The sequence below is a fragment of the Epinephelus moara genome, chromosome 24, assembly GCF_006386435.1.
Source record: "Epinephelus moara isolate mb chromosome 24, YSFRI_EMoa_1.0, whole genome shotgun sequence".
In the NCBI taxonomy this organism is placed as follows: domain Eukaryota; kingdom Metazoa; phylum Chordata; class Actinopteri; order Perciformes; family Serranidae; genus Epinephelus; species Epinephelus moara.
The window spans coordinates 30,196,138-30,222,514 of NC_065529.1; the positions used below are offsets into that span (position 1 = coordinate 30,196,138).

The window sequence follows — 26,377 nt, forward strand, 5'->3', positions numbered from 1 at the left end:
ACCAGCCAGAGAGCACGAAGTTCTTATTTAGCACAGGAAGAGCAGCTCTGCTTAGCAACCACAGCCGCCCTCCAATCACAAGCATACGGAGCAGACTCCAACCGAGGACGAGTCCTTTCTGAGAGCGTGTGGAGTCTGACAGAGACCTCTAAATGTCGAGGTCCACACCTGCCCACACGCACACACGTACACCGAACAGGTCTGCAATGTGAACTATTTCCCCAGAATCGGGCTCTGAGCTTGTATGTCACAAGCAGACGACGACAAAAGTACATTCACACCCCTCTGCGTCTCCTCCGCTCCACCGTCTTCTGAACTCAGCAGAGAATTCAAAGTTAATCTAAACCATCCTAATCCCACAAATTTTAATTATGCATATCCCAGAGAGCAAAGGAATCATGTAAATCCTTAAAACATTCATTCTCCTTTTTTTCCCGCAGCCGCACACAGCACCGTGCTGCAACTTGGCACCGCATCAGTTGCAAGTGAAACGATAGCGGGCCCCGATTGTGATCTGCTAGCCATCAAAACAGGAGGCACGAACGAGATTTGGGCCAAATGCTGTCTGAACACTGAGCAGTCTGTTTGGTTTAGCTGCGTGAGCTAATCCTTATGATAGCTTTGGAGGTGGTCGGTGGGCGGATTGTAGGCGAGAGCAGCATGCCGATTTGTCATATGGCACCAGCAGGGCCTACTTCTGCTCTGGCTGGAGCTCCATTAGCACATCTCCAATGTGGTCTAACAGTTATGTAGCTTCGAGCTGAGGGTCATTAAGGAGAGACAGAGAGAAGATTTGAGGGGATAAATATCCTGCTCATGTCTCTGGCCTCTTAAGTCTCATCAGAAAACTTGAATTGGTATGTACAATTACACTGTTGGTTTCTGCATGTTACAACGTACTCTCCGCGGTATATCTAATTCATGCTCCAATTACAAAATTCCAGAGGGACTGGTTATAAATTGTGAGGATGCTTAGAGTGGGCCAAAGAAGGAGGAGAGAGTCCATGGCTGACATTCAGTCTATCTGTGCTCCTGAAGGCGCTGTCCAGAGAAGATGACGGTTTTGATGTGCGCTGTGGTCTCTGCATTCCAAGGGTTATGTAGGATTATCAGAGTTTAACCCCCCCCACCCCCACCACCACCACCACCACCACCACCCTCACCCCCGACTGCAGCAGCTTAGTAGCTCAGCCAGCAGCAGATGCAGACTCCAGGATTTCCTGTCTCTGCACCAGATGGGCTTGACTCTTAATCACAGAGCTGGAAATCAGGAGGTGATCGAGGAGGAATTGATGATGATTGTGGAATAACACTAACCCAATACAGGCATCTGTTCTGCCACTAACAGACCGACGGACTGACTGGCTTGTTGTCTGCAGTCACAGCCAGTGCTCATCTCCTCCCTCGTCTCATCATCGCTGATCAACACTAATCATCCTCCTCCCTCACTCCGCGAGTTATACAAGAAGTCTTTCACACATTAGCACTGTGCTGTGTCATCGAGGTTTAGAGAGGAATGGAGCAAAAAACTGTCTACATGAAGTGATCAGAAATAGAGCTGGGTAATACAACATATTCGCATTAGAGATAGGGTAAAAACACAGATTCTTAGATGTATCGTGATTCTCTCTTGAATGATTATGTCCCAGTGCAGAAATGTCAGTGGTTGGAAATTTAAAATCCAATTCTCAACACTGAGATCGCCTGTTTGTGAGACAAGGCTGTAGGTTCCTTACATCTGAATCCATTGGTAGTGACGCATAATGGACATAAACATTAGGGGTGTAACATTACATTGATCTGGATTGAAATATCGAGTAACCCAACGATCCAATATCATCGATGCAAAGTTAAAACACTGATACATATAATTGCCTTTATTTTGAAAATCCCATGGCACATCTGTGTCACCATTATCATCCAAGCACACCTCCTTTTAAACACTCAAACAGTGCTAGCACTCGGCAGACAACAGCAAGCAGCCAAGAACGAGACAATGAGGATATTTACTGATATTGTCTCACATCGATCGCAGGTCCTTGAATGGAATCAAACTGAAATCATATCATGGCAGACTTTGTGATGTCAGCAAACATTAGAACGTTGGCCAAAGAATCAATATAATATTGTATTGTGTTGAATCTGTGATTTACACACGTGCGTCACTGCGAACTATCTACGTTCTGAATTAAGCTAGCCCTCCATTTGTTACCACTTTCAATTAGCTATGTTTTAAGAGTAGCAAGTAGTCACACAGTAAGAAAAGACTATGTTTAGAAATCAAAAATCTTTATGTATCAAATGCATCATGATGCATCGATAATCATTTTATAATCGCACCGTAGCCCTTGGAATCAGAAACGAATCATGAGGCTTAATGATTTCCAACCCTATTTGGCATAATAGTGATATTCTAACAAATGGGACTAGATATTCTCTGATATTCCAAAAAAAGAAACCTTTTTCAGTCTTAATGGTTGCACACAATGAAGTCATCATTTCTTTAAAAACCCACTTTTGTGTCTCATATTTTTCTAATTTTGCTCCTACTATTTGACTTTACAACCACTCATTTCCAGAAATGCGGTATAAATAAACTTTGTTTTTGGTATTATCATTATCTTCTCAACATATCAGAGTAGCAGAGCTGAGTGAAATTTATCATTATTGCCTCTAACTGCCAGCCTTGTGTACATCACTAAAGACTTTTCTCATAAATTAATCTCAAACATACAGCAGTGGAATGTGATTAAGTACATTACGGGAAATATTTTACTTTTTTACTCCACTGCAATTTCTTGGCTGCAGATTTTATATACAAAACATACTGTGTGATCAGTTGAATAATGTGATGCACTGTGAAAGATTCAAACAATATACAGTATAATGATATAATGTAGTAGTGACGGGGGCAATTTTCTGGCATTATGAGTATCTCTGCTTTTTGCTTGTGGTACTTTAAGAGCAAATGTATGTATGTAAACATACAATTTGATCGAAAGTATTGTGCCAACTGGGCTTTAACCCATCTAAACAAAAAAGGTTATTTGGTTGAAATCAATATAACATCACAACATCTGAATATTAATAAGGATATTGTCCAATATTGATTTATAGCACATAGAGCATGATGGAAAATGTGTACAAAATCATATAGAAAATATCAATTCTTCATGTTCTGTGTTCAAAGTATTTAAATAATGTTTTAGATTTTAATTAAAACTTGCCCAGAATCATTGATTTGAACAACATATATTTATGGGGTGATAAGATCATAATTGCAAACCGATTCTGCTCAAAGTCGATAACAAATACTAAACTATGGCCAAGCCCTCTCTCTACCAGACATGCAGACACCACTGCAGGCTCCAATCTGTCTTTGAGCACATAGCCAGGAAACCAGTGACACGGCAAACTCACACGCATGCTTTTCCCACCCTGAGAGAGGCTGGAGGTTACAGACCAATCCACACAGCACCCAAAGAAACAAGGCACTAACAAAAAGAAATGGCTGCACTTCACAGCCTCTGAAAGCTCGGCCCTCAAACAAAGGAGGCGGCAGGTCTTTAGCACACATCACCCATGACAGAACCCCAGCTGACACCCTTTTAACATGGGGTCACCTCTGCCAGAATAGGGGCCACAACCCTTGGGAGCCTGACACCCCTTTGCCTTGACACGGACGGCGTCTGTGCTTTGGCCACAACGCTCTGTCCAGCGTGGACACAGGTCATCTGGGTGGGGGCTGGTCAGTGAGGAGTTGAGGGGGGGGGGTTTGGAAATAAGGCAACTGCTCACAAAAGAATGATGCTTCCATGAGAAATGAGCAGAAGAAGGCAAATGAAACACGAGCATCAACTGCTAGAGATGTGAATTTGCTGCACCAGGAGTGAGATTTAGAAATATGCTAGGTCAAATGCAAATGGATCTACAGTATGTGTATGTGGGCGATGTGGGCCGGTTGGGTCTTAGCTGACTGGGTCAACGCTGGGCAGACAGGCCCATCAAGGACCAAAGAGATGCACGCTGTCAGCTTTCAGGGCTTCCCAGAGGTCAGCAGACAGATGGGAATGGAAATGAGCCGGCAGAGAGCTCATTTTAATCTGGCCCGCACAGCTGATCCAGTCATTACACTCGCCTGTTTACATGCAAACACAACTCGGATACTCCATATACCTAAAGACACACACACACACACACACGCACACATGCACATAAACACACAGTTACCTGATAGAAAATGAGGTATTTTTCATTCACTTTTAATAACAGCACATAACTAAAAACACACAACCCTTTACCCTTCGACACTCGATTGGTTTGCCTCAGGTCTGAGGCTAATTTCATCGAGTGAGGAGAACAATAGGATGAAAAATGGCATAAATTGGCCTCAGTTGAATGGCTTTAATATCCATTCCATTAAAGAGGGTCTACACAGTTCTCCAGAGTCCCTTTTGCTCTCCACTCAGTCAGATGATTGATCACATTGCCCTCACTTCTAAGGGATTTTTCTTTCTTTTTTTTTTTACAGTTAATACTCAGAAGTATTTGACTTTGAAGGGAGGGGAAAAAAACAACTTTTTGCAATTCCAATCCTCTTTCTTGAAGATATTCATACTAATCAGAAAAGTTTGAATTATTACATGCAAGGTTCAACACAATGGAAGAAGTAATTTGACTTAGTTTCCATGAAATTTGCATTTTTTGGCAGCGTGTCAGCAAAATAATCATCCGGGATCTGAAATAAAAAGCGCTGTAAGCATCACAAAATGGAGGTTTATTTTTTTAATTATTAGAATCAAGCTGCAGTTGTGGGTTTGGTTATCTGTCCACCGTGTATATCCCTTTGCCTTTATCAGACAGCCATCTGGCCAGTGGACTGGACACAAGGGCACGTGATTGGATGGTGTGAAAAGAATGGGGGGAAGGCTGGGTCAGTGTCTTTGGGGAAAGGTCAGGGGTTACGGCCCTTCGACAACACATGTCAAGGCCTGGCTCACACACACCCTGCATCTCCTGGATGAGAGAGTCTGCAGCCTCCTCTCAGCAATCTGCCCTCATTTGCACATTAAGCACAGAGCTAAATGACCAAATGCTGGATTTGATGCAAAACAGACACAATGGTTCAGTGCTCTCATTCCCTCCTCTGATCCGGCTTCTGCTTTGTGAGGAGGATGATTATGTTCTGCATTCACAATCCATCAATAAAAAATTGGAATAATTCAACATCTTTCGAGCAAATTGCACTTCAAACTATTCCACGGAAAACCACATCAGCAATAATCTTCTCGGCAGTTTCCTCCAGCAGTGCTGTATCTGCACCAACCAGTAGATGAGGTGGGAGTCTAGACAGATGATACAGGCAGAGGAGGTAACCTTCGAGGCTCTCTCTTATTAATAAAACACTCTGACATCAGAGGGAGGCTGAGGCAGGCCGATAACATTGAGTTTTTGTTTCATGGGTAAGCCGAGCCAAGCACGGTCTGCGAGCCCCCGTCCGGCCTTTCAGCAGCTTGGCCTGTCAGCCTGATGTATGGGGGAGCGCTGGTGTGCAGCTCCCCGAGGACCGGGCCTGTCTGCTAACTGGGACACGACTGACAGTGAACCACAGCAAACGCGCACTGCCCCCTCCGCCATGATGCTCAGCCCCCGAGTATATCACACACACTGAAAGACTGTCAGCGCAGGACTCACCATTTTGAGGAAATATATAACTCACAGGTGATACATCAGGGCCTGCTGACTGCAGTTAGGAAGAAATTAGCCACAGGTGCAAGACTTTGTGTGTGTGTGTGTGTGTACAGAGATATTTCTTGACTGAGGATGCTGTTGTCAGGTGTCCAATTTGTGGGAAAACATGATATAAATCAGCCGTGGACGCCCGTGTGCTGCACTCGGGTCTGATAACCTTCCCCCCTGACGTTATTTCAGACATGTTTCTATAAGCCAGCAACATTTTTCCTGAGCATCTTTCAAAGAGAGGTTTCCCTGTGAGACATCTTCTGGCTCCTGCTCAGATTGGAGCAGCACCATGGTGATGCATACAGAGATGTCCACTCATTAGCAGAGTCCCACACAACAGCTGCTCTGTGACGAAGGAACAGCCACCTCGTCTCCTGGCCCTTTGTCCACACTACTAAACATTTCTGACCCACGCAACCAGCCTGGACGATGACACACACAAACACACACGTATACTATCCTGACGAGTCACAACCCCATCTCTCTCTCACACACACACACACACACACACACACTCATTTCCATATCCCCACCCTCATTAAACTCTTATTCCCTTCCACAACCTCGTGGCACCATAATGGGCTTCCCTGCCCCCTTCTCTCCCCTCTCACACTAATAAAATATATCATCGGGTCTCCATTTATCATAATGCAGATGCCCTTGGGTAACCCTGAGGGTGGGGGGTTGAGGTGTGAGTTTTGGAGGATGGGAGGGATGCTCAGGGGCATCAGCTGATGGTTAGAGGCTTCACTGTCACATCTTTCAGACATATATGAGGTGAGTGAGACGGTGCAGGAGTAGAGAGGGGACACACACACACACAGAAAGATGTAATGTGACATGTGATTTGCATTATGACTCTGTTGGGGGTTCCTAATAAGACTGAGAACACTTGGAGAAGATACAAACAATCAATCAGAGGAGACAGTGACAGGCCTGATGAGGAGGAAGCCAACATTAATGCTAATTAATGCAGATGCTGTAATGGGCCTGAGGCTGCTGAGATATCCACAGATGCAAACAAAACACATCAAAGACAATAAGTGATGGTTAATAACAAGGTGAAAGAGAACAGACTCACTCTGCATGATTTACTGGACCGCTTGCCCGCCAGGTCAAATTTTCCTTTTAACTCTTTAAGCAGCTGCTCCAGGTGACTCTTCTCCTCTTTGCCGGTGTAGTCCGGGTCTAAGAGCACATAAGCCCGCCAGTTGGCTGAGTCGAATCCCCAGTGGACTGTCCGGTTCTCCAGTCTCTTGTGACTGTGAACCACAAACTTGTGAGGTGGGAACATGAGTCTGCAGTCCATGCACTGGATGCAGGCGGCGCTCGGGCCGGTGTACAGTTCCGGGACAAACAAGCCTTTACACCGGCCGAAACATTCATGATAGACTTTGAAGCTCTTCTCGGTTCGCTCCAACTCCAGGGAGCCTAACTCCTTGTTGCAGTGAGGAGGGTAAGTGCCCCCGTAGATGAGCGCGTTGCAGAGGCGCTCAGCATCCGTCTGAGTGATCAGCCCGCAGGACGGAGCCGAGAAGGGCAGGATACCCACCACTTTGAGGATCTCCAGCTGGTCCGCCGTGCACCGGGAGCAGTAGATGTGCAGGTCGTCGCACACCGAGTTGATCTGCTGGAGGGAGAAATCTCTCAGGACGCTGTTGAGGATCTGCGGCAGGCAGAGTCGCTTCTCGCCGCCGACCACGAAGCAGGAGATGGGCTCCCGCTCCAGGACCGTCTCACACCTCTCCGTGGAGCGGTCGGACGGGATGAAAAGTGGACCGGACATCACCGGGGGTGTCTGAGCCGGCAGGGTGAGCATCATCTCGACGGATTTTCCATCTTTACCGAAGAGTGCGTCCTGGTGCCACCGAGCGGAGAACGCCGCCGGTCCGCCGAGCGAGCGCATGGAACTCAGATGAAACTGCTTCAGAGTTTGTTGAAGTCCGGGATGGGGCTGGAAGCTCGTGCCCTCCATGTTGTCGCCGGTCGGAAAAGAGAGTTCAAAACTCAAAATGAAAGCTGGAATTGACTTATCGGATCGGGCGTCCTCAGCATCCGGCGACACGCTCAATAACGCGCATTTCCATGTCACCGGAGAAGCTTCCCAGCGCGTCCATTCAGAAAACTGACGGCTGCTGAATTCACAGGGGCTGTTCCTGTACGCAGACACGATTAAAGTCGACAACTCCTAGACACAGAACTCGTATTATCCAAAGCACAATCACCGGGTACCGTGTTTCTATGCGCTCCTGCGGTTTTACGCACTCCTAATGTGCGCTCGAAATATGCCTCGTCTGCTCAGTCTGGCGTACTCTCAGTCTGTCTCCCCACTCACTCAATGTGTGAGTCTCTCCCTCTCTCCTCCCTCTCTCCCTCTCTCTCTCTCGCCCTCTCTGTTTGTTTGTGTCTGGTTCAGTCATTGAATCCCAGCCAGGAATGTGACTGACTCCCCGGGCTGGCTCTTCCCTCAGCCAGCTGTTCCTCCCTCTGCTACATGGCAGCTGCACATTAAAAAAAGAAAAAAGAAAAAAAAAAATCCCTCTGAACCGAGGGGAGGGTGGAGCTTAGGAAAATATAGTTGATGTTGGAAATATAAAAATAAACTTTAGTGTTTCAGATGTTACAGCCTTGCACATCAGCAGTTTTGGTTTTCTTTAGAAACTTTTTCGAGCGTGTAAATTTAAAGTTAGACGGTCCAGAATATATTTGTATGTTTGCTTAAGAAGGTCAACCTGAAACAGTAGGAACATGCAGTGGCGGAAGGAAACTGAGCACATTAATAGTCAAGTACTATCCTTAAGTACATATTTGAAGTGCTTGTAAATTAATCTACTTGAGTATTTCCATTTTATGCTCTTTTATATTTCAGTTACACGACCTTTCAGAGGAAAATGTATTTTTATTCATTTAGTTTTCCACGTTTTTAATGAAGCATTTTTGAAATTCAGAAATGATACAGGTCACAACATAAACCAAACATTTTAATTTATACACTACATTTATACAATTTGACAACTTAAGTCAAAAGTAAGCTATTTTACAGATGAAGACGTAACACAAAAAATGATGAGTTTATGAAATATGATGCAATGGTAAATCATGTTGGTTGTAGGCTACTAAACTAATTGAGATTGTCAGATTATAAAAGACCCATAGGATTTACTCTATAGGGCCAAAGCTGGAACTTCTCAAAAAGATGCATGCAAATTGTTACCCCCTTTTTTAAGTTAGTATTTTAAAGACACTGACACAACACATAGGTGCATAAATGCAGGACATCAAGTGTTTGACGTTCAAAAATTTCTGGCAGACCCTCACACGCCCCATTTCACGTGTCCACACCCAGGGCTGAAATGAAATCTATGCCCTTGCAAAAAAAAAAAAATGGTATGATGAAATGGTATGATGAAAGCATATTATTTTGTATTATTACAACAACTTTCCATATCTGTGTCAAAATTGACCTATTTATTTTCAATGTAAATGTATTAGAGCCCTCAGTTGTGTCAGGTTTTTTCACACCTGAGCTGTCATTAGCATCAACACTACGCTACATTACTGTACACACCAGGCAGTTTTAAACCTTGATACACCTAATTGTTCATATTTATTCATTTAATATCAAAATAGAATTAGCAGCAAACTAAAAATTTGGCATGTAAAATGCAGCATGGTATGATCACAGACACAAAAATGCATGCAGTTATATAATCTGTGTTTATCACTGTGTCTCAGTCTATGCTTTTAAATGTGTTTAAGATCACAAATAAGCCTTATTGTAACTACAATATAACTTTGTGCAAAATTATACAGAGAGCATTTGATTATTACCAAAAGTCATATTCATCTAATTTTCAATTAACTTATGCATCTAAGGGTTAAATGGCACTCTCAAAAACGTAAATGCAAATTCAATACCAACACAACACCTATAAAAAATCCTATATAACTAAGATATTGAGAAGTCAACACAAATTAATCACAAGGGCTTTACTTCACACTAATTCCAACATTGATAACACCTCCCCTCACTCATACATTAAAAATTATTTTACGTTTGAATCACTATTTCTTTGTTGTTATTGTTTCCTGGCAAATAACTATGAGCTGAACAACTTTGAATCAACGTGGTTTGGTCTTCTGCCCTTAACCACTAGAGGGCGCTAAATGTTAGTTAATAAACGTGATGGAAACTGATGAAAGTCCAAAAGGAGTTTGAAAAGGTGACACAGTATAAAACAGATCAAAGCAAACATCTACAGTTAGATTTTATTAACTGAAAGCACAAACACAGTATTTATCTCTTTTGAAATAAATACAGCTTTGTCAATCTTACAGCAAGAAAAATCATCACAAGAATGAGCAGTTTCATTAATCTGTGTGTTTGAGAGTCTTACTTTTACTGATTCTAACGAGATATGTTTGATAATGTTTGAGGAATTAAACATACAACAATGCAACTCAATTTCAGGGACATTTTGCGACAAAAATATAAACATTTTGACATGATCCTAAATGAAATAGAAAACCATTTATTCACCACTTTTTACACAGACATCACACAGGATAGTTTAAACATCTTAACACTTATAAAAGTCCCATGAAACATTTAATTAATCATTTAATGTCACATCCGAAACCAGAATATCCAATAGTTTTTCTCTGATTTGTTCCCAGTGTTTTCAGTATTTTACAGTTCACACTGGGCATCACACAGATGGCATTTTCATTTTCAGGAGGCAGTTTGTTAAAGACAACAGGTTTAAAAACAACTTAGAAAATAACTCAAAAACAAACAGCTGATATGTCAAACATTTTCTGGCCTCAGTACGTTTCTTCAGGTTACAAATCCCCAAGAGGTTGCACATCCAATGCTTCTTATACTTAATACCTTTAAAATCTCCCAGTTAATCAGTTTCCCTTTTCCCCCTTTTCAATCACAACATGGTTCAAACTTTTTCACAACTAATCAGCATCAACATACAGCAACATTAAGAATTCCTGCTAAGGTGAAAACATATATAAGAGTTCAGGTTTCTGTCCTTTACAACACACACTGGGCTGTTAAATAAAAGTGAAAGGCTGTCCCATATTTGTCTACAACAATATCTTGACAGCTGATCCTTTCACACAGACTTAATTATGCTTTACAACAAAATAAATATGCCGATCACAAGCTTTAGTGGTGAAGACAATGTTCTCATTTCAGGAGTGCGTCTGCGCGGCCTCCCTCATGCTGCTCGCAGCCACATTTAACCTACTTAATACCAACCTTGAAAATGGGTTTTCAGAAATGTTATCATTAGTCCATTTAACACAGATATTTTTTATTCATCGGGAGTAGGCATCAATTCAGGCATCTTATTGTCGTACTGTGGTGGCGGAGTGATGGGTTCAATGGTCACTGGATTCTGTGTGGGGCTGCGGATTTGGAGGCGGAAGTCTTTCAGGTGCAGTTTGTCTGACTTGATCCTCCTCACCCGGAGAGGCCGCAGTAAACGGCTGGCCCGGCTGGCGCTGCGAGTGGGCAGGCTGGGGTTTGGCTGGAGGGCAGCATGGTCAGCCTCGGGCTCAGCGGCAGGTTGAGCCGGAGCTGGTGCGGCATCATTAAGAGGGGTGACCTCTGTGGCGTTGTCAGTGGAGCCTGCTCCCTCGTTTTCCACAGCAGCTATGATATCCTCGTAGGACGGCAGCTGGGAGGTGCTCTGGCGAAGGTTGCTATTGCGGACTGGGTAGGTGTCACTGCCAACGACCTCGTCGTAGCTCGGCACGTTGTACGTGGTTGGATCTGAAGCACTGCAAAAAGGATGCAAGAGGTGAACCTCGGTGAGAAAATAATCAAACTTTAAAGCTGAAATAACTTGTGTTTGCCATTCAGGGGAAGTGGAAACAAGATGTCAATACAACACTGACATATCACTTTTTATGTTGATTAAGAGGTTGGCAAATGGTTTAATATTTCCACATCCTGCAAATGCAGAGCGACATAGTTTTGAAACCATGTTTGTGTCCACCCGGAAAATCTAAGTCCAATACTCACTCTGTTTTAGCCAGTGTTCAAAGTAGAAAAAAAAACAGGTGGTGGTGCTTCCCTTGTTCACATGTTGGTCTGTGTATGGGAGAGGGTTTTGTGGGCTGATGCGAACATCATGACTCTTAGCTGCTAGGAGTGGCACTGGCATTAGCTTGCTGGCCCCCTGATCTGCTCTTAGTAATAAAATTTGACTTTAAAAACATTGCTGGTCATCTTCTGACCCTTCTGGTGTTCTTTGTGTTGCCGTTTGGGGCCAGGTCAACATTATTGGAGTCTAATGTAACACTAGTTAGACCAGCAGCCGACATACAAAAGCAAGCCGGCGTGAACATCAACAGGTAAGCATAACGTAGCGCCCCCTGGATAATGCAGTTTGTCTGGGACCATTACAAATCGCCAAGAAAACTAGATATGGAGAGGGCCGAAAAGAGAACTGTCAACTTGTGAGATGAGCTGGTGCACAAGAAAAAGTCACGGCACACAAAAGAGTAGATGTAGAAGTGCCAGTACAGCATACCATTGAATACTGGCCCATTTCAAGCACTGGTTTTAGCTCTGTTTTTGGTCTTTACCAGCTCTTGAGAGAATTTTTAAATAATTTTGCTCACCATAACAGCTTTCATAATAAATCAGGATCTTTGTTTCTCGGCTAGACTTCAAACTATCACATCATGTTTCAATAATTCAGGCTGTCTCATTAAGCAGGATTACTAATTTTGCTGTTTCCAGTAAAATCCAGAAAAACAAAGTGGCTTTAAATATTCCAGGTTGAAATGTTTCAAAATCAGACTTTAAAACAAAAGACAAGAAGCCATCACTCACCCCTCCTCCTCCTCCCCTGGCACATGGTTCATGAAGGGGACTCCTACTGCAACTGGCTGGTTTCTTCTGTTGCGTCGTGCCCTCTTGCTCCTCACACCGAGGAAAATTGATAAAAGCAACATGGCTGCCCCAACTCCAACCAGCACCATAGCCACCGTTGCAGACTTTTTGTTGTCCTTTTCATCCTCGTTCTCAGCACCGTTGGGCCCCGTGGTGGTGTTGCCCGACGAAGGGGGGGAGCCGCCTGAGGCCTCACTGTCCATCGGTATCACAGTCCACACAATCATGACAATACCCAGAGCGATGAGTCCCACTCCCAGGGCGCACAGGGCATAGTGAGCACCTGAACCAGCACCCTCTGAGTTGGAGGATCTGTTGGGACGGTCGTTGCCGCCGCATATACCCCGACTGGAACACATCCCTGCTGGAGGACCTGCAACACAGAGGACCAATACAGTGAGAGGAGACATAAACCATGAAGCTGTCACACTGTAATGATAGATCGTAGTAACATAGTAATCATAGACATGCTGTACTTCCATTGAGCACAATCGCCTTATTTCACTGGCTGTTATACAAACTCATGTGGTGAACAGGGAGCTTGGTTTCTGCTGCTGTGTGACAACAGGCATTTCAACATTTCAGCTTCTCACCCCCCGCAGTTATTGTGACAGTCAGAAGCTTAATGTGGCAAAGGTGAGGAGTTAGGCAGGCTAGGAAATAGACCCTGCTGTAACAGGCTCAGTTCTTAAACTTTAGAGTAGATACTGGCATTATATGAAACTAAATGACCAATGTTATATATTGGTACCGGCCGCGTCACACTATAAAGGGTTAAGCAATGCTCTGAAGTAGGGCTGGGCAATATGTCCTGAAAATGATATCACAATATTTTTCGGCTATATCGCGATACACAATACATATCTTGATATTTTTTATTTTTCATTAATGCTAGGACTGGGAGACAAAATCAAACATGACAGTATCTCTGACCAGATAGCCTCTCTGATGTGATAAAGTTGCAGGGATGACTATTGTTGTTTGTTTGTTTTTGTTTTTTTGTTTTTTTTCAGAAAATATTAAAACAAGATTTTTGATCAATAATGATCAATAATGTGGATAAACGACAAAGTGGGTTAAGGCAAGTGTTAATACAAATAGAAAAGTCTGGCATGTTGATACATCTCCATCAGTTTACTGTGATGCAGCCTTTACAATGTGGGAAAAAACACCATTTATGCCATATCATGATAAGATATCCAGAATCTAAGACGGTATATAGCTCAGCTCAGTGGCCTAGCGGTAGAGTGTCCGCCCTGAGATTGGAGGTCGTGGGTTCGATCCCCGGCTGGGTCATACCAAAGACTATAAAAAATGGGACCCATTGCCTCCCTGCTTGGCACTCAGCATCAGGGGTTGGAACTGGGGGGTTAGATCACCACGTGATTCCCAAGCGCGGCACCACTGCTGCTCACCGCTCCCTCAGGGGATGGGTCAAATGCGGAGAACAAATTTCACACACTCAGGAGTGTGACAATCAGTGGGACTTTGACTTCAACTTTAACTTATATTTCGATAACCATATAATATCTTCATATTGCCATGCCATACTCTGAAGTTAAGCTACATTTTGGCAAGAGAAAAAGTGGCATTGCCATTTTTCAAAATGGTGTATTTAAATATTTGGTCTGTGGACAGTCTTAAAATTGCATGAATTAATACAGTATAATGACTGGATTTGGAAATAGCAATAGATGAAGGGTACTTTTTTTCCCCACTCATGATTAATCTTATGACTTAATGCCCTGCAATTGATTTTACTTCATTCATTCATTCATCTTCTAACAGCTTCATCCTCTTGAGGGTCGCGGGGGGGCTGGAGCCTATCCCAGCTGACGTCGGGCGAGAGGCAGGGTACACCCTGGACAGGTCGCCAGACTATCGCAGGGCTGACACATAGAGACAGACAACCATTCATGCTCACATTCACACCTACGGACAATTTAGAGTTATCAATTAACCTAGTCCCCAATCTGCATGTCTTTGGACTGTGGGAGGAAGCTGGAGTACCCAGAGAAAACCCACGCTGACACAGGGAGAACATGCAAACTCCTTGCTTATTTGAAACCACAAATGTCTCTGTTTGAAAACATCTGATTTTATCTTTTATGCTTAGTAATCATACTGAGTATATGGATGCATAAAAAAGAGCATGGCCTGGATGGGTCTAACATTGCCCATGTTGGTATTAGAGCTAAGGGTGTGTGATCTCAGCGTATAGACCTTCTTGTTGCTGTCCAGCCCAGCTGCATTGGTGTGTGGGTTTCTCCTCTGCTGTCCTTTCTTGTTAGTCTATTGAACGGACGCAGCCAAGACAAACTTGGTGTTGCCCTAAGTGACGCAGGCCCACAGCAGCCCTTAGACTTTACTATCATAATCAGTCATCAGTTAATGTTTGAATGAAGCCTCATATATTCTTGATTACCTGAGTAATTATTTTGTCTATAAATTGTCAGAAAATGGGAAAACAGTTTCCCACACCCCAAGGTGACATCTTCTTATGTCTTGTTTTGTCCAGTTAACACTCCCAAAACCCAAAGATATTCAGTTTACAGTGATACATAAAAGAAAGAAGCAGAAACAGAAAACAGCAAATGTTTCTTGTTTTAGCTTGCAAAAAGGTTGCTGATAATATTCTGTCAACTGACAAGTCAACTAATCCACTATTGTTACATGGTTCATATACCATCAATTGCAAGTAACCACTGAGACCTATTTCTAACACTACAAGGTCCACCTGATAATTGTTTGTCTTTACATGTCAAGTCAAGCCCCAAAACACAAGTTAGTCTACAAGAGCTTTTCAAACATGTGACGCCCTTCCTTCCACACCACTGCCTGCCTCAGGCATTACAGCATTTGTTTTACAGCATGTGAGTTGTGAATGTGTCTTTCAATATGTGTTCACATTCATTGAAATCTACATCTCAGGCTCCACAGGAGTTTGTTTCCTCTGCATATCAGGCTTGCTCAGATTTGTTCCTGAGCGGAGCCACATCCCCAAACTAAAAAATGTTTTACTGCTGCAACAATTAAAGCCTGTCCTGACTGAATTTCAGCATCACGCTTTTGATTGCCACTGAACTAAATCTGGCTGCATCTGAGAATGAATGACTTCATTTACGGTTTGCATAAAAACGCTGAGAGGCTGCTACATTTTGAGCAACAGGAGCGAGAGAGCAGGTTAACAAGAAAACAGGTTATAAGTAAACAAGTGCAGAGGAAGCTCCACACATGTCTTAACATGACGGACTGAGAGACAGAATCACTGAGGGGAGTGACTCACACTCAAAGAATGGAGCGACACAAAAATGTCCATGGTAATGACGATGGTATGATAATATACTACTCAACACTTATTGTGAAGTATACAATGAAACACAGTGGATCTTGTATAAATGTGTCCCAGAAATAATGCAAAATATCACGAACACATGTATAATTTATTGCAAGTCAATACAACAATCCTGCAAAACTGCTACTTCTGTAAAGCATGGGGTTTTTGGTCTAGTTTTGAGACTGTGTCAGAGAGGCGGTGTGTGATGTTTGAACTGTACTTGTACTGTAATGTTCATGCAACTGGTTCTCTGTAAGTAAACGCACCTCATTGTATATATCAAACCTGGATGAGACCCCCCCTTTTCACAAATTCTCACAATAAAACAGTGAACTTCAAAGTTACAATCCCCCAAATCTGTTTTATGTTCTGTTTGGCAGCACTTATGGCGATAAGTGGTAATTGCAGTGTGTCTGTTGGCAGACTTTAAGGCTTGAAACCAGGCTGGTGAATTTATTTATGTCAGTTTTTTTATGAGGCCTACGGCTGGCGAGAAGAAAGTGTGATCACAGCATAGATAATGTGTGAGAGTGTGTGCATGTATGTATGTTTTGGTGCGGATTACTAATGACTTAGTGCCGCCTGTGATTTTTCCTGGGAATGTCACCACAGACACAAAGTTAAGTTCCTAATACTGCAATTAGAAGGGCTTTCCTCAGTGGCTCAGTCACCATTCAGCAATATGTAGTAACTTAACAGACATTTGTTTAAAGGTCAAGTGTGGAGGATTTAGTGGCATCTAGTGGTGAGGTTGCAGATTGCAACCAAAGGGCACTTCTCCAATGTGCCAAGCGAGTAAGAGAACTGCGGTGGCCAATGTGAAAAAGTGAATGGCCCTGTCTGATGCAAGTGTTTGGTTTGTCTGTTCTGGGCTACTGTAGAACAATGTGGCGGACTCTGTGGAAGAGGACTAAGGCTGGGTTCCTATACAACCAGTACCTAATAGGCTGAATCAAAACGCAGATTTGATGCCTCATTTCGGTGCCAGAATGTGTGCATAGGGAGTGTGCAGCTGAGAGGGTGTTAAGTTTACTGTGGCAGTTCACTGTGTGTACAGTTAAGGCCTTTTGTCAGTGAATAAATGCTACAGCTCCTTGAAACCGCAGCCAAGTTCTTGTGTCTTGCCTGTCACCTGCTGATTAAAAGGGGGTTAGCCCTTTTGTTAGCAAGCAGACTTAGCATCCCACTGGAACCTGACCGGGTTCACTGAAGGTGGACTATAAGGCTGACCATCTGTTCTCATAGTGGTGACAATGTCAGCTACTGCTTAACAGACAATAGAGAAACATCTGGCTGCTGAGGCTCTCCCAAGTTAGCAAAACAATTATTGATCCCAACTTAAAATCGATTTTGCAGTTAATAATACTGTTACTGTTATTTAGTGTTAATTGTAGATGAGTAAGGTTTTGTTTTTTATGTAAGTTTATGTTCAAATTTCAAGTGTAAATTTGCCTTTGCAATAAATAAGCACTTCTTTCATGTTGTTAGCCATCATATTGTGCTTTACTTTTCAAAGAGTGTCAGTTCAGGTACAGTTTCAGCACCCGTACTGTTGTAAAACTAACATTTTAGCACCGGTATCTGGAAAAACCCCTAATGATATCCAACCCTAAAGAGGCCCGCTACATATGTAGATATAAATGGCTTAATCTAAGGTAACAAAAACACAACAATTCTTATTTTCAGGTGATTATAAATAAATGAAAACATGGTTATGAATATTATATTGTATTTCTGTAAATATATCCACATAAGGGCCTGTGTCTACATAGCATTTTTTTCTCAGTGCTGGTGACTTTTTTCAACTGTTCCTAATGAAAAGAGTGTCCACGGCCAGCTAGAGTAAAAGTGCTAATTTTTCAGAGCGCTCTGCCTGTTTTGTGCGGCCACCCCGAGCGCTTCCAGTTGAAAATCTCTGAAATTTTCAGAAAGGCGTTGGTGATGTCATGTTGGTCCTTTAGCTTGGCTACTGTCTAACTGTCACAACAAAGATAGAAGAGCCCATTTGTGGGAGCAGATCGGCCCACGGACACTGGATGTTGCTGGTGAGTGTTGTGCTTTTATCACTGTACCGCTGTAAGCTTGTCAACTGTATAATCAACGCTCTGTTGACATAGCATTGCATTAGCTAACCTGCTAATGTTAATGTCAAGAAATTGTTGGCATAGAAACAAAACCCACATGCAGCCAGTCATTTAAAAAGGAAGTGCTGGGAGAGCTTTTTTTTATGGTCATTTAAAAAGGAAGTGCTGGGAGAGCTTTTTTTTATGAAGAACTGGGATAAAGCGCTTCCCAGTGCCCTGGGACCGCTTTTCTGCTGAAGAAAAAAGTTATGTGGACACAGGCCCTAAATCCTATCCTACTTTAAACATTTTTCTCCTTGTTACAATTTAAAACAAAGCACTATCAACTTGGAACCCCCAAATACAGGCTACAAACATCAACTAAAGATTTGTTTTTCCTTCTCACATTGTTCAATTTGAACATTTTTAGAGGGATGATGACTAAACTAGCTGGTATTTCTTCATTAAAACAGTAGAAATGAGAGAATAGTCTCAAAAATGCACATCATTTTGAGAAGCAGAAATGCAATTTTGGGGGGGGGGGTTCCTGACCCACTAGTTTGGGAACCACTGTTTCTGTAGCATTACAGATTGCCTCTAGTGAAGTGAGTTGTGTGGCAACTGTTGTTGTGTAAACTAAAGCCTGAGTCAAGTGCTGTGAAACATGTTCAAATAATGTTATCATGCAGGAAGTATTCATTAGAAATACAGACCGTGGTTGTAAAAGTGCTGCATCTGGATTAAGACCTGTTCACCAACAATGTTGAGGTTGTGCGTCAGTGTTCATAAAATGCTACACTGGTATTAAAGGTGCTGCTGTGCACCAAATAAATCGTTAAAAGCCTTTCGACCACCACACTGTAGTCCACACACTCACATTTATGGCAAGGAAAGATGGCTCAGGCTCTGGCTCAGCAACAGAGAGAGAAACTTTTCCTCTCTTTAACAATCCACATTTTGTAGTTATAAGCAACCAACAAAAAAATCTGTACTCTGTGAGCTTAAATGTTTGAAAACCTTGACCACATTTTTAACAATGTGCCCTGAGACACCCTGCTGCATCAGTAGCATTGCGGTACTGAGCCATTAAGTGGATCATACGCTATACTGTGGGTTGCAATATGAGATGGTGCTCTTTTATAAATTATTGCCTGTCAAAAGTTTTTCTATAAAATTCTGTAAAAATCATTCAATCATTAAATCAATCAATTTTGTCACATAAAATCATATAAATACAATTTCAATCAAATGTAATCCTGTCAGTTTCTTGAATTTGTGCATTTAAAACAGTGTAATATTAACAAATATGTCTGTGGGGTGGGATTTACACTCTTCAATATGCTGATTTGAATGTAAAATGATAATTAATATATAATTGTGGTCTAAAAATAAGTGGAGAAAAATCAATGAAGCAACAATAAAACAAGTCTGTCCGATCCTTTCTACGAAAATCAGTATTAAACCCAAAAATCCTTCAGTCACAGCCAAGCTGCAAACGACACAGGAAAATACAATCCTGAGATACCAAACAAATTCTTGTGAAAGCAAGAAAAGCTGTTTAGACTACAACTATTTTTACATTTGCATTTCAATCCTGAACTCCTATAATTTACATTAGAACTGGGCAACATAAAAAACTATAATAAATGCTATTTAAACGGCACCTTTTGTGCACAAAATGCAGCTCAAAGGACTGAGAAAGGCAGAAGAAAAGTATTTATCATACATGATCTAACTCTGTTATTATATTGTGGGATTTGAATATCTCAAATAATACTATATAGAATTGTGTAACACCACAAATAATGCTTTACAGTTTAATTTGTTGGATCCACCTGGCTTACCAAAATGTCTGAGACCACCTGTTGCATTGTGAACAAACCTGGTGCTCACAGTGTGCAGGAAGTGAACACTTCCTTTTGCATGACTTCACTTTCCAATGCACCTGTCAAGCAGGTAACCAACACTGATTTTAAACAAATGAACAATGCCAGCTGAATAAATGACACGTCATAACTATCCATTTAACAGGTGACTTGTGATCTACAGTATATAAACATCAGAATGTGTAAGTGTTACATTTATCTTCTTATGCTGCCCATTCTTGTTTCACATTGCAAACAAAGTAAAACTAAGTTGTATGCACAGAACAGAAACAAATAAAACCTTTGAAACAGCAAACTCATTACTGAAGGCTTGTCTGAGACTGAAATCTGTCATCTCTATTCATCGCATATTAGTGTAAATTTTAGGGCAAATACTTGAGGCGACATGAATGACGAGGGAGTTAGCTGGAAATACAAGACATAAAGTATGCACTTGTTAGTTGAGTCTTTTTGTACCTGTGGTAGTGCTGTATGGGACATTCAGAGCATAAGATTCAGAGTCTGAGCCGGGATTGTCTGCACAGAGTTCTCATCCATAGAGGTGGCTGAGCTGGCGGCTAGCAGCTAATGATGCTAACAGTGCTGACAGAAACAACAGTGTTATCCTAGGGGGGGTCTGGAGGGAGGGCATTACACTTCAACAACGACGCCATCCCATCACCGTGGGTTGGTACGCAGTTATCAATCACTGTATGAGGACAATACAGAATGGCAGCCATTACCCAGTCAGTGGAACACACTCACAGGAACTCACACACACACTATCATGTGCATGCAACCGGCCTATCTTCCACGGTTTAGAACACAAAAGCTCAGATTTAAACACACAGAGGGTGTGTTGCTTTATTTTCTGCTCAGGCTGCCATGACTCCACTTTATCTTTACATAGCAAATAGTTTTCTGCTGCTATATTAATGTTCTAAATGTCACACACAACTCCTTTAAAAGTTCAATAAACCATTGTAGTCATACCAACACTTCAAAAAATTTGCCTAAGGGTTAGCACATACAATTACAGTTTGTGCTGTCTTACAGTATGTAATTATTGCCAGATCCATTCCAGTGTGCCAATATGAACTGTGCTGGAGGGTTTTAAAGTATACTTACAGTTATTCAACCCTGACTTCCAAAAAGTTGGGATGCTGTGTAAAATGTAAATAAAAACAGAATGCAATGCTTTGCAAACCATTATTGACCTATATTCAACTGAATACAGTACAAAGACAAGATGTTTAATGTTCAAACTGATAAACTTGATTTTATATATATATATATATATATATATATATATATATATATATATAAATATACGCCCATTATGATTTGATGTGTGCAACAAGCACAACACTCAGTGAGCGTTTGGGAACTGACGATTATTTTCAAACTGAAATTCATTCCCATTTTGTTTGATATATGACTCAACAGTCAGGGGTCTTTGTTGTCATATTTGTTGCAGGCAGGCCACTCGAGTACCCACACTTTTTTACTATGAACTTGTGCAGAGTGTGTCTCATTGTCTTGCTGAAAAACACATTTTCTGAACAGCAGCATATGTTGCTCCAAAATCTGTATGTGCCTCAACAGATGTGCAAGTTACCCACAATGCCCTGGGCACCAACACACCCCGATACCATCACGGACGCTGGCTTTTGGACTTTGTGCTGGTAACAATCTGGATGGTCCTCTTCCTCTCTGGCTCAAAGGACATGATGTCAGTGTTTTCCAAAAACAATTTCAAATGTGGACTCATAAGACCACAGCACACTTTTCCACATCCATCTCAGATGAGCTCAGGCCCAGAGCAGTTGGCGGCATTTCCGGATGTTGCTGATATTTGGTTTTCACTTTGCATGTTAGAGTCTTCACTTGCATTTGAAGATGCAGTGACAAACTGAAAATGGTTTTCCGAAGTGTTCCTGAGCCCGTGTGGTAATATCCTTTATATAATCATACTGGTTTTAAATGCAGTGCAGCCTGAGGGGTTAAAGGTCATGGGGCATTTAATGTTGGTTTGCAGCTTTGCCTGTTACATGCAGAGAGTTCTCCAGATTCTCTGAATCTTTTGATGATATAATGAACTGTAGATGGTGAAATCCATGAACTCTTTGCAATTGTGAGTCCAGAAACGCTGGCATTACACTGCTGGACCATTTTCCCACACAGTTCCTCACTTGAGAACAATTGAGCCTTGCGATAAAGCCCCTCTCCTACCCAATCATGATACTTTAATTTGTTACCAGTTAACCTGCTTACCTGTGAAATATTACAAACCAGTGTTTTGAGAGTATTCGACAACTTTTCCAGTATGTTGTTGCTCCTGTACAAACTTTTTTTAAGGTGTTTCAGGCATCAAATTCAGCATGGGTGTATATTTTACAAAAACAATAAAGTTAATCAGTTTGGACACTAAGTATCTTGTCTTGTACTGTATTCAACTGAATAGGGTCAAAAAGGATTCGCAAATCACTGCATTCTGCTTTTACTGATATTTTAGTCAGCGTCCCAACTTTCTTGGAATTGGGGTCGTACTTTAAATTCTGTAATCTGTGGATTTGTCATGGAAATGCATCTCATAAAACACAGAGTCAAAAACAAGTTAAATCTGCTGTATGTACATCATAAATTAAAGTGAGTAAACCAGTTCAAACGTCCTGCACCCATCACTATGGAGCCACCACCTGCTGCTCTACTCTCAGGACAGGACAAACAGTTTCGACACATGAAGTGATGTCATTTTAGTTTATGATTTAAAGGACAAAGTATTTAAAACATGTCATCAATGTGCTTAAATGCAAATTAATTTGTCCATCCCTTCGCACAAAGCACACCCTGCAATTAAGCTTCAGTCCTCTTGTTCTGACAAAGACGTGATGGGATGGGCAGGGAGAGCCGCTGCTGATAATAAAGGGGTCCTGAATGCTCTGTGCGTATGAGGGAGAGCTAATGACTGGGAGGACAATCAAATAATTGATTGTCCTTTTTATCATGGTCTGTGGAATATGTTACTGATACAGTGGCACCGGCATCACAGTGCTTTTCTTGTGATGCTGAAGCAGGTGTTTCCCGCGGACATCTATTAAATGGCTCTCTGGCATTGTAATGACGGCCCACACACTGCGTCTGTTTGAACAATGACACTTGGCAATTTGGTGTACATGTTAAATCTCAACTGTGAGTGAAACTCAATTAAAGTACTTTAACTCACTGAATAAACAGAGTAGTGCTGGGTGATAATGCGATATTATTATATTTGATTGTCTATCGATCATATCATGTCACTATTTTACAAAATGATGTTTAAATTAATTAAAGAGATACTCTGCCAATTTTCAACCAGTGTTGTATCATGACTGTGGGTAGTATATGTAAATGAACTGTGGTAAACTTCCCTCCATCTTAGCAGCACTCAGGTCTCCCTGCTCATCTCTCAGATCTAACGCATCATCCAGCGGATTTTTGCTGGCTCTAGGGCCTATTTCTCGCCTAAAATGTTTTCAGAAACATATTTTAGTGCACTGTTTGGCTGTAGTATGAGAACAGGAAGTGGGCGCCATACTGTTTCCTGTATTGTAAAAACAGAGGCTGAAAAAAAACAAACAGTAAAAATAAGCAGCACTGATAAAATATGAACCAATATTCTGCCTATTTCACACCTAAAATGTTTCCAGAAACTGCTTACTGCTGAACTGTAAGTCAAGGTTCTTTGTTACTGGCCCGCCGCCATATTGTTTTCTGTGTCAAAACAGCCAAGCTCGATTACGTCACCCACCAGCAGTGCTTACTGATCTGGGGTCTCATTTATAAACCCTGCATACGCACAAAACAAGACCTGAAAGAGGCGTACGCCACTTCCGACGCAAACGATGTGAGCTACAAAAACAGACTTGATGGGAGAAACTCTGACCCATGCTTACAAACATTTTGGAGACAGGAAATTGGTGACGCAGATGGTGAGGTTTTTGGTTTTTGTTCAAACTTCACTTCACTACACATTTTTTTTTTTAAATAAATGAGACCCCTGGTGCGGTGCAGGGCATTCTGGTAGATGTAGGTTTTCTATGTCTTGAGCCTAATGGAGTGCCTCAAACTTTTTCTCCTGTCACACAGCTCCACATGAACTACGCTCTGCTACAACAGTGTTCTCTTTGAAAAGCAAACTTAAAATGTTATGTTATGTTTTTTTTTTAATGTCCTGTTTGTCATGTATGATGCATCTAAAGCACACTGGGTTTATGCTTGCTGTATAAAATGTGCTTTATAAATAAAGCTGACTTGACTTGACTACTATTATAACTCATGTCCGAATCATTTTATAATCATCCACAGCACTTAATCTAATATGACTGTTCATGTGTAACATTTACACAAGATGCTTTCCCATGTCCCCTTGTCCTTAAAGAAATTTTAGTTTCTTCCTATCGATGTTTTAAGTAGGACAGTTGTGAGTATAATGGTAAAGTCGAGAATCAGTTGTCACCCTGAGAAACTGTTTGTTATATAAACTTATGCCAAGAGACACCGCCATGATTCCCCATCAAGAAAATAAGGTTGCGCTGTGCGTAACATAAAAATACAGTTAACTGCATTAAACATCAAACTGATAATGATTTTATAGGTTATTTTGCACGTGTATTATCATTTTGGGAAAACATTCTAATTATGATGTTGATTTCAGCCATATTACCCAGCCCATTCTGTAAGTGTGTGAGACTTAGTGCACATTCACGCATCAAGCCCATAGGCAGAACTGAGGCAAGTGCTGACTTAATTAAACGGATCAAATATCAGCTCTGACATGACTGATCCATATTAAATACAGTTTCTTTGTCGATGTCATCATAAAATTCTGCTCTCAGGTACATTCATTCAGTCATGGTGGCTCACAGACTCAGTGTTTAGCGCCATATTGATAAAAAAAATATTGATAAACATGACTGTTGCGATTTATGGTACTGTAATTACAAAAATTACATTGATTTTTAACGTCTTTTTAACATTTTCTCAATTAGTTTACATAAAGAATCGTCCATTTTTATAAACTTATTTTTACTGATTCTTGCAGATTGTTAAGTCTTTTGCTCGGACTGCACAGAAAGTAGAGCCATGTTGGATACAAACGCAGATCTCACTCTTCTGACTGCATACAAAGTTAAACATTGCATTATAGTGTGTTATAGCCTACTGTAATAGTTTTCCTAAAATGCCATTATATTGCCTTGCTTACAAAACACCACAACACATTGGATCATAACCCCTGTATCGTAATATGTATTTAATTGTTGGATTCTTGCCTGTACACTACATTTACTCCTGACCTCAGGTTACTTTGCATACAGATGACTCCAAGGATATCTATTTTACATATGTGAAACAGGGAGCACTGCTATTGGATGAGCGTTCCTCTCAGTATAGATGAGGTCATGAACTCTGTTGGATCAGAGCATCCCTACTTTAATACCTTACTCACTGAATTAATACTGTATTTATGATTTCTGTGTTTTACTTTGCCATTTAGGAGCCTGATTTCCTGCTCGACTTCACAGATACACACACACACACACACACACACACACACACACACACACAGAGATACAGTATATGCTGATACTGATGTGCACTGTATTAAAGAACCAAGATGTGCCGTACCACCATCATCACAGTGTCCTGCTCTGTGATTCTGTCAGGCTGCATGCTGACCTTCTGTGTCCTTTCCAATGGCTGCTTTCTTCCTAACATTAACACACAAACCCTGAGCTGCTCTGCACGTTACAGGCTGGACGGGTGTGTCCTGTTCAACATCAGGACATTTACAGCACTAAAAAAACAGCCTCTCCTCTGCTGTAACACTCACCTGATCACTGCTGCTGTTAGGGAGCTGTACAGGTAACATGTAGGCTGTTTAACTGGTGAAACATTACAGGAGTGTGTCCGTCCTTCAGCCTGTGTGCAGCCAGCGCCTTTATTGTGTGTAAAGTAGGAAGGGACCTGAGAGGGAGGACCCGTCCCCTCACAGCAGCCACTACAAACTTATCTGGACACAGCTCTGATCCAACACCTCATTAAGATAAAGCCTTCTACAGCTCTGGCTCATCTGATAGTGGTCTCATGGTGCTACGTGGTGGAGGTGATCTGGAAGAGGCCTTACCTTGTCGCCGCTCAGTGCCAAAGAACTTCCCTCTCTCCACCGGTGAGTTACCTGAATCACGCAGGTGTTTTCAGGAAGATCACAGAGGAAGGAGACATAGACGCGACAAATGGCGCCCTGTTGAGAAGAGAGAGGTTTCTGCTTTTAAAAACACAAAGCGTATTGTTTTAGATAACAGATAATAATATGGGCTATTTATCAGGAACTTTGTTCAAATTCCAGCCGTAGTGAAACCTCCCCTCTGCTGCTTGTAAAGTGCGTCTGTGACCTGTTCTCCGCTCGGTCCTA

General features: G+C 41.9%; 2 protein-coding genes across 3 annotated transcripts in view; both read right to left on the minus strand.

The window, feature by feature from the left end:
- LOC126385552 (ski oncogene-like) overlaps nucleotides 1-8,157 on the minus strand; it is a 35,702-nt gene extending 27,545 nt beyond the window's left edge. Inside the window, exon 1 of the mRNA XM_050037324.1 lies at nucleotides 6,824-8,157. Within this exon, the coding sequence (XP_049893281.1) occupies nucleotides 6,824-7,717 (894 nt within the window). The 5' untranslated portion in view covers nucleotides 7,718-8,157. The remainder of the gene's footprint in view (nucleotides 1-6,823) is intronic.
- A 1,638-nt stretch (nucleotides 8,158-9,795) lies between these two features.
- Nucleotides 9,796-26,377, minus strand: tmem51b (transmembrane protein 51b). Of its 2 annotated transcripts, none has more exons than XM_050039267.1 (3): nucleotides 25,796-25,913; nucleotides 12,599-13,031; nucleotides 9,796-11,538 (listed from the first exon to the last, which is right to left on the minus strand). In XM_050039267.1, exons 2-3 carry the CDS (start codon nucleotides 13,015-13,017, stop codon nucleotides 11,070-11,072), a joined length of 888 nt encoding a protein of 295 aa, XP_049895224.1. In that variant the 5' UTR covers nucleotides 13,018-13,031; nucleotides 25,796-25,913; the 3' UTR covers nucleotides 9,796-11,069. The 2 variants fall into 2 exon arrangements, with proteins under 2 accessions (XP_049895224.1, XP_049895223.1); XM_050039266.1 differs by lacking the exon at nucleotides 25,796-25,913 and adding an exon at nucleotides 26,090-26,377 and having other exon boundaries at nucleotides 9,798-11,538.

Coding starts and splice junctions, on each gene's coding strand:
- tmem51b (XM_050039267.1), bottom strand. CDS start 13,017: ATGTGTTCCAGTCGGGGTATATGCGGCGGCAACGACCGTCCCAACAGA. Junction 11,539..12,598: donor CCAGGGGAGGAGGAGGAGGG/GTGAGTGATGGC, acceptor TCCTTTTTGCAG/TGCTTCAGATCCAACCACGT.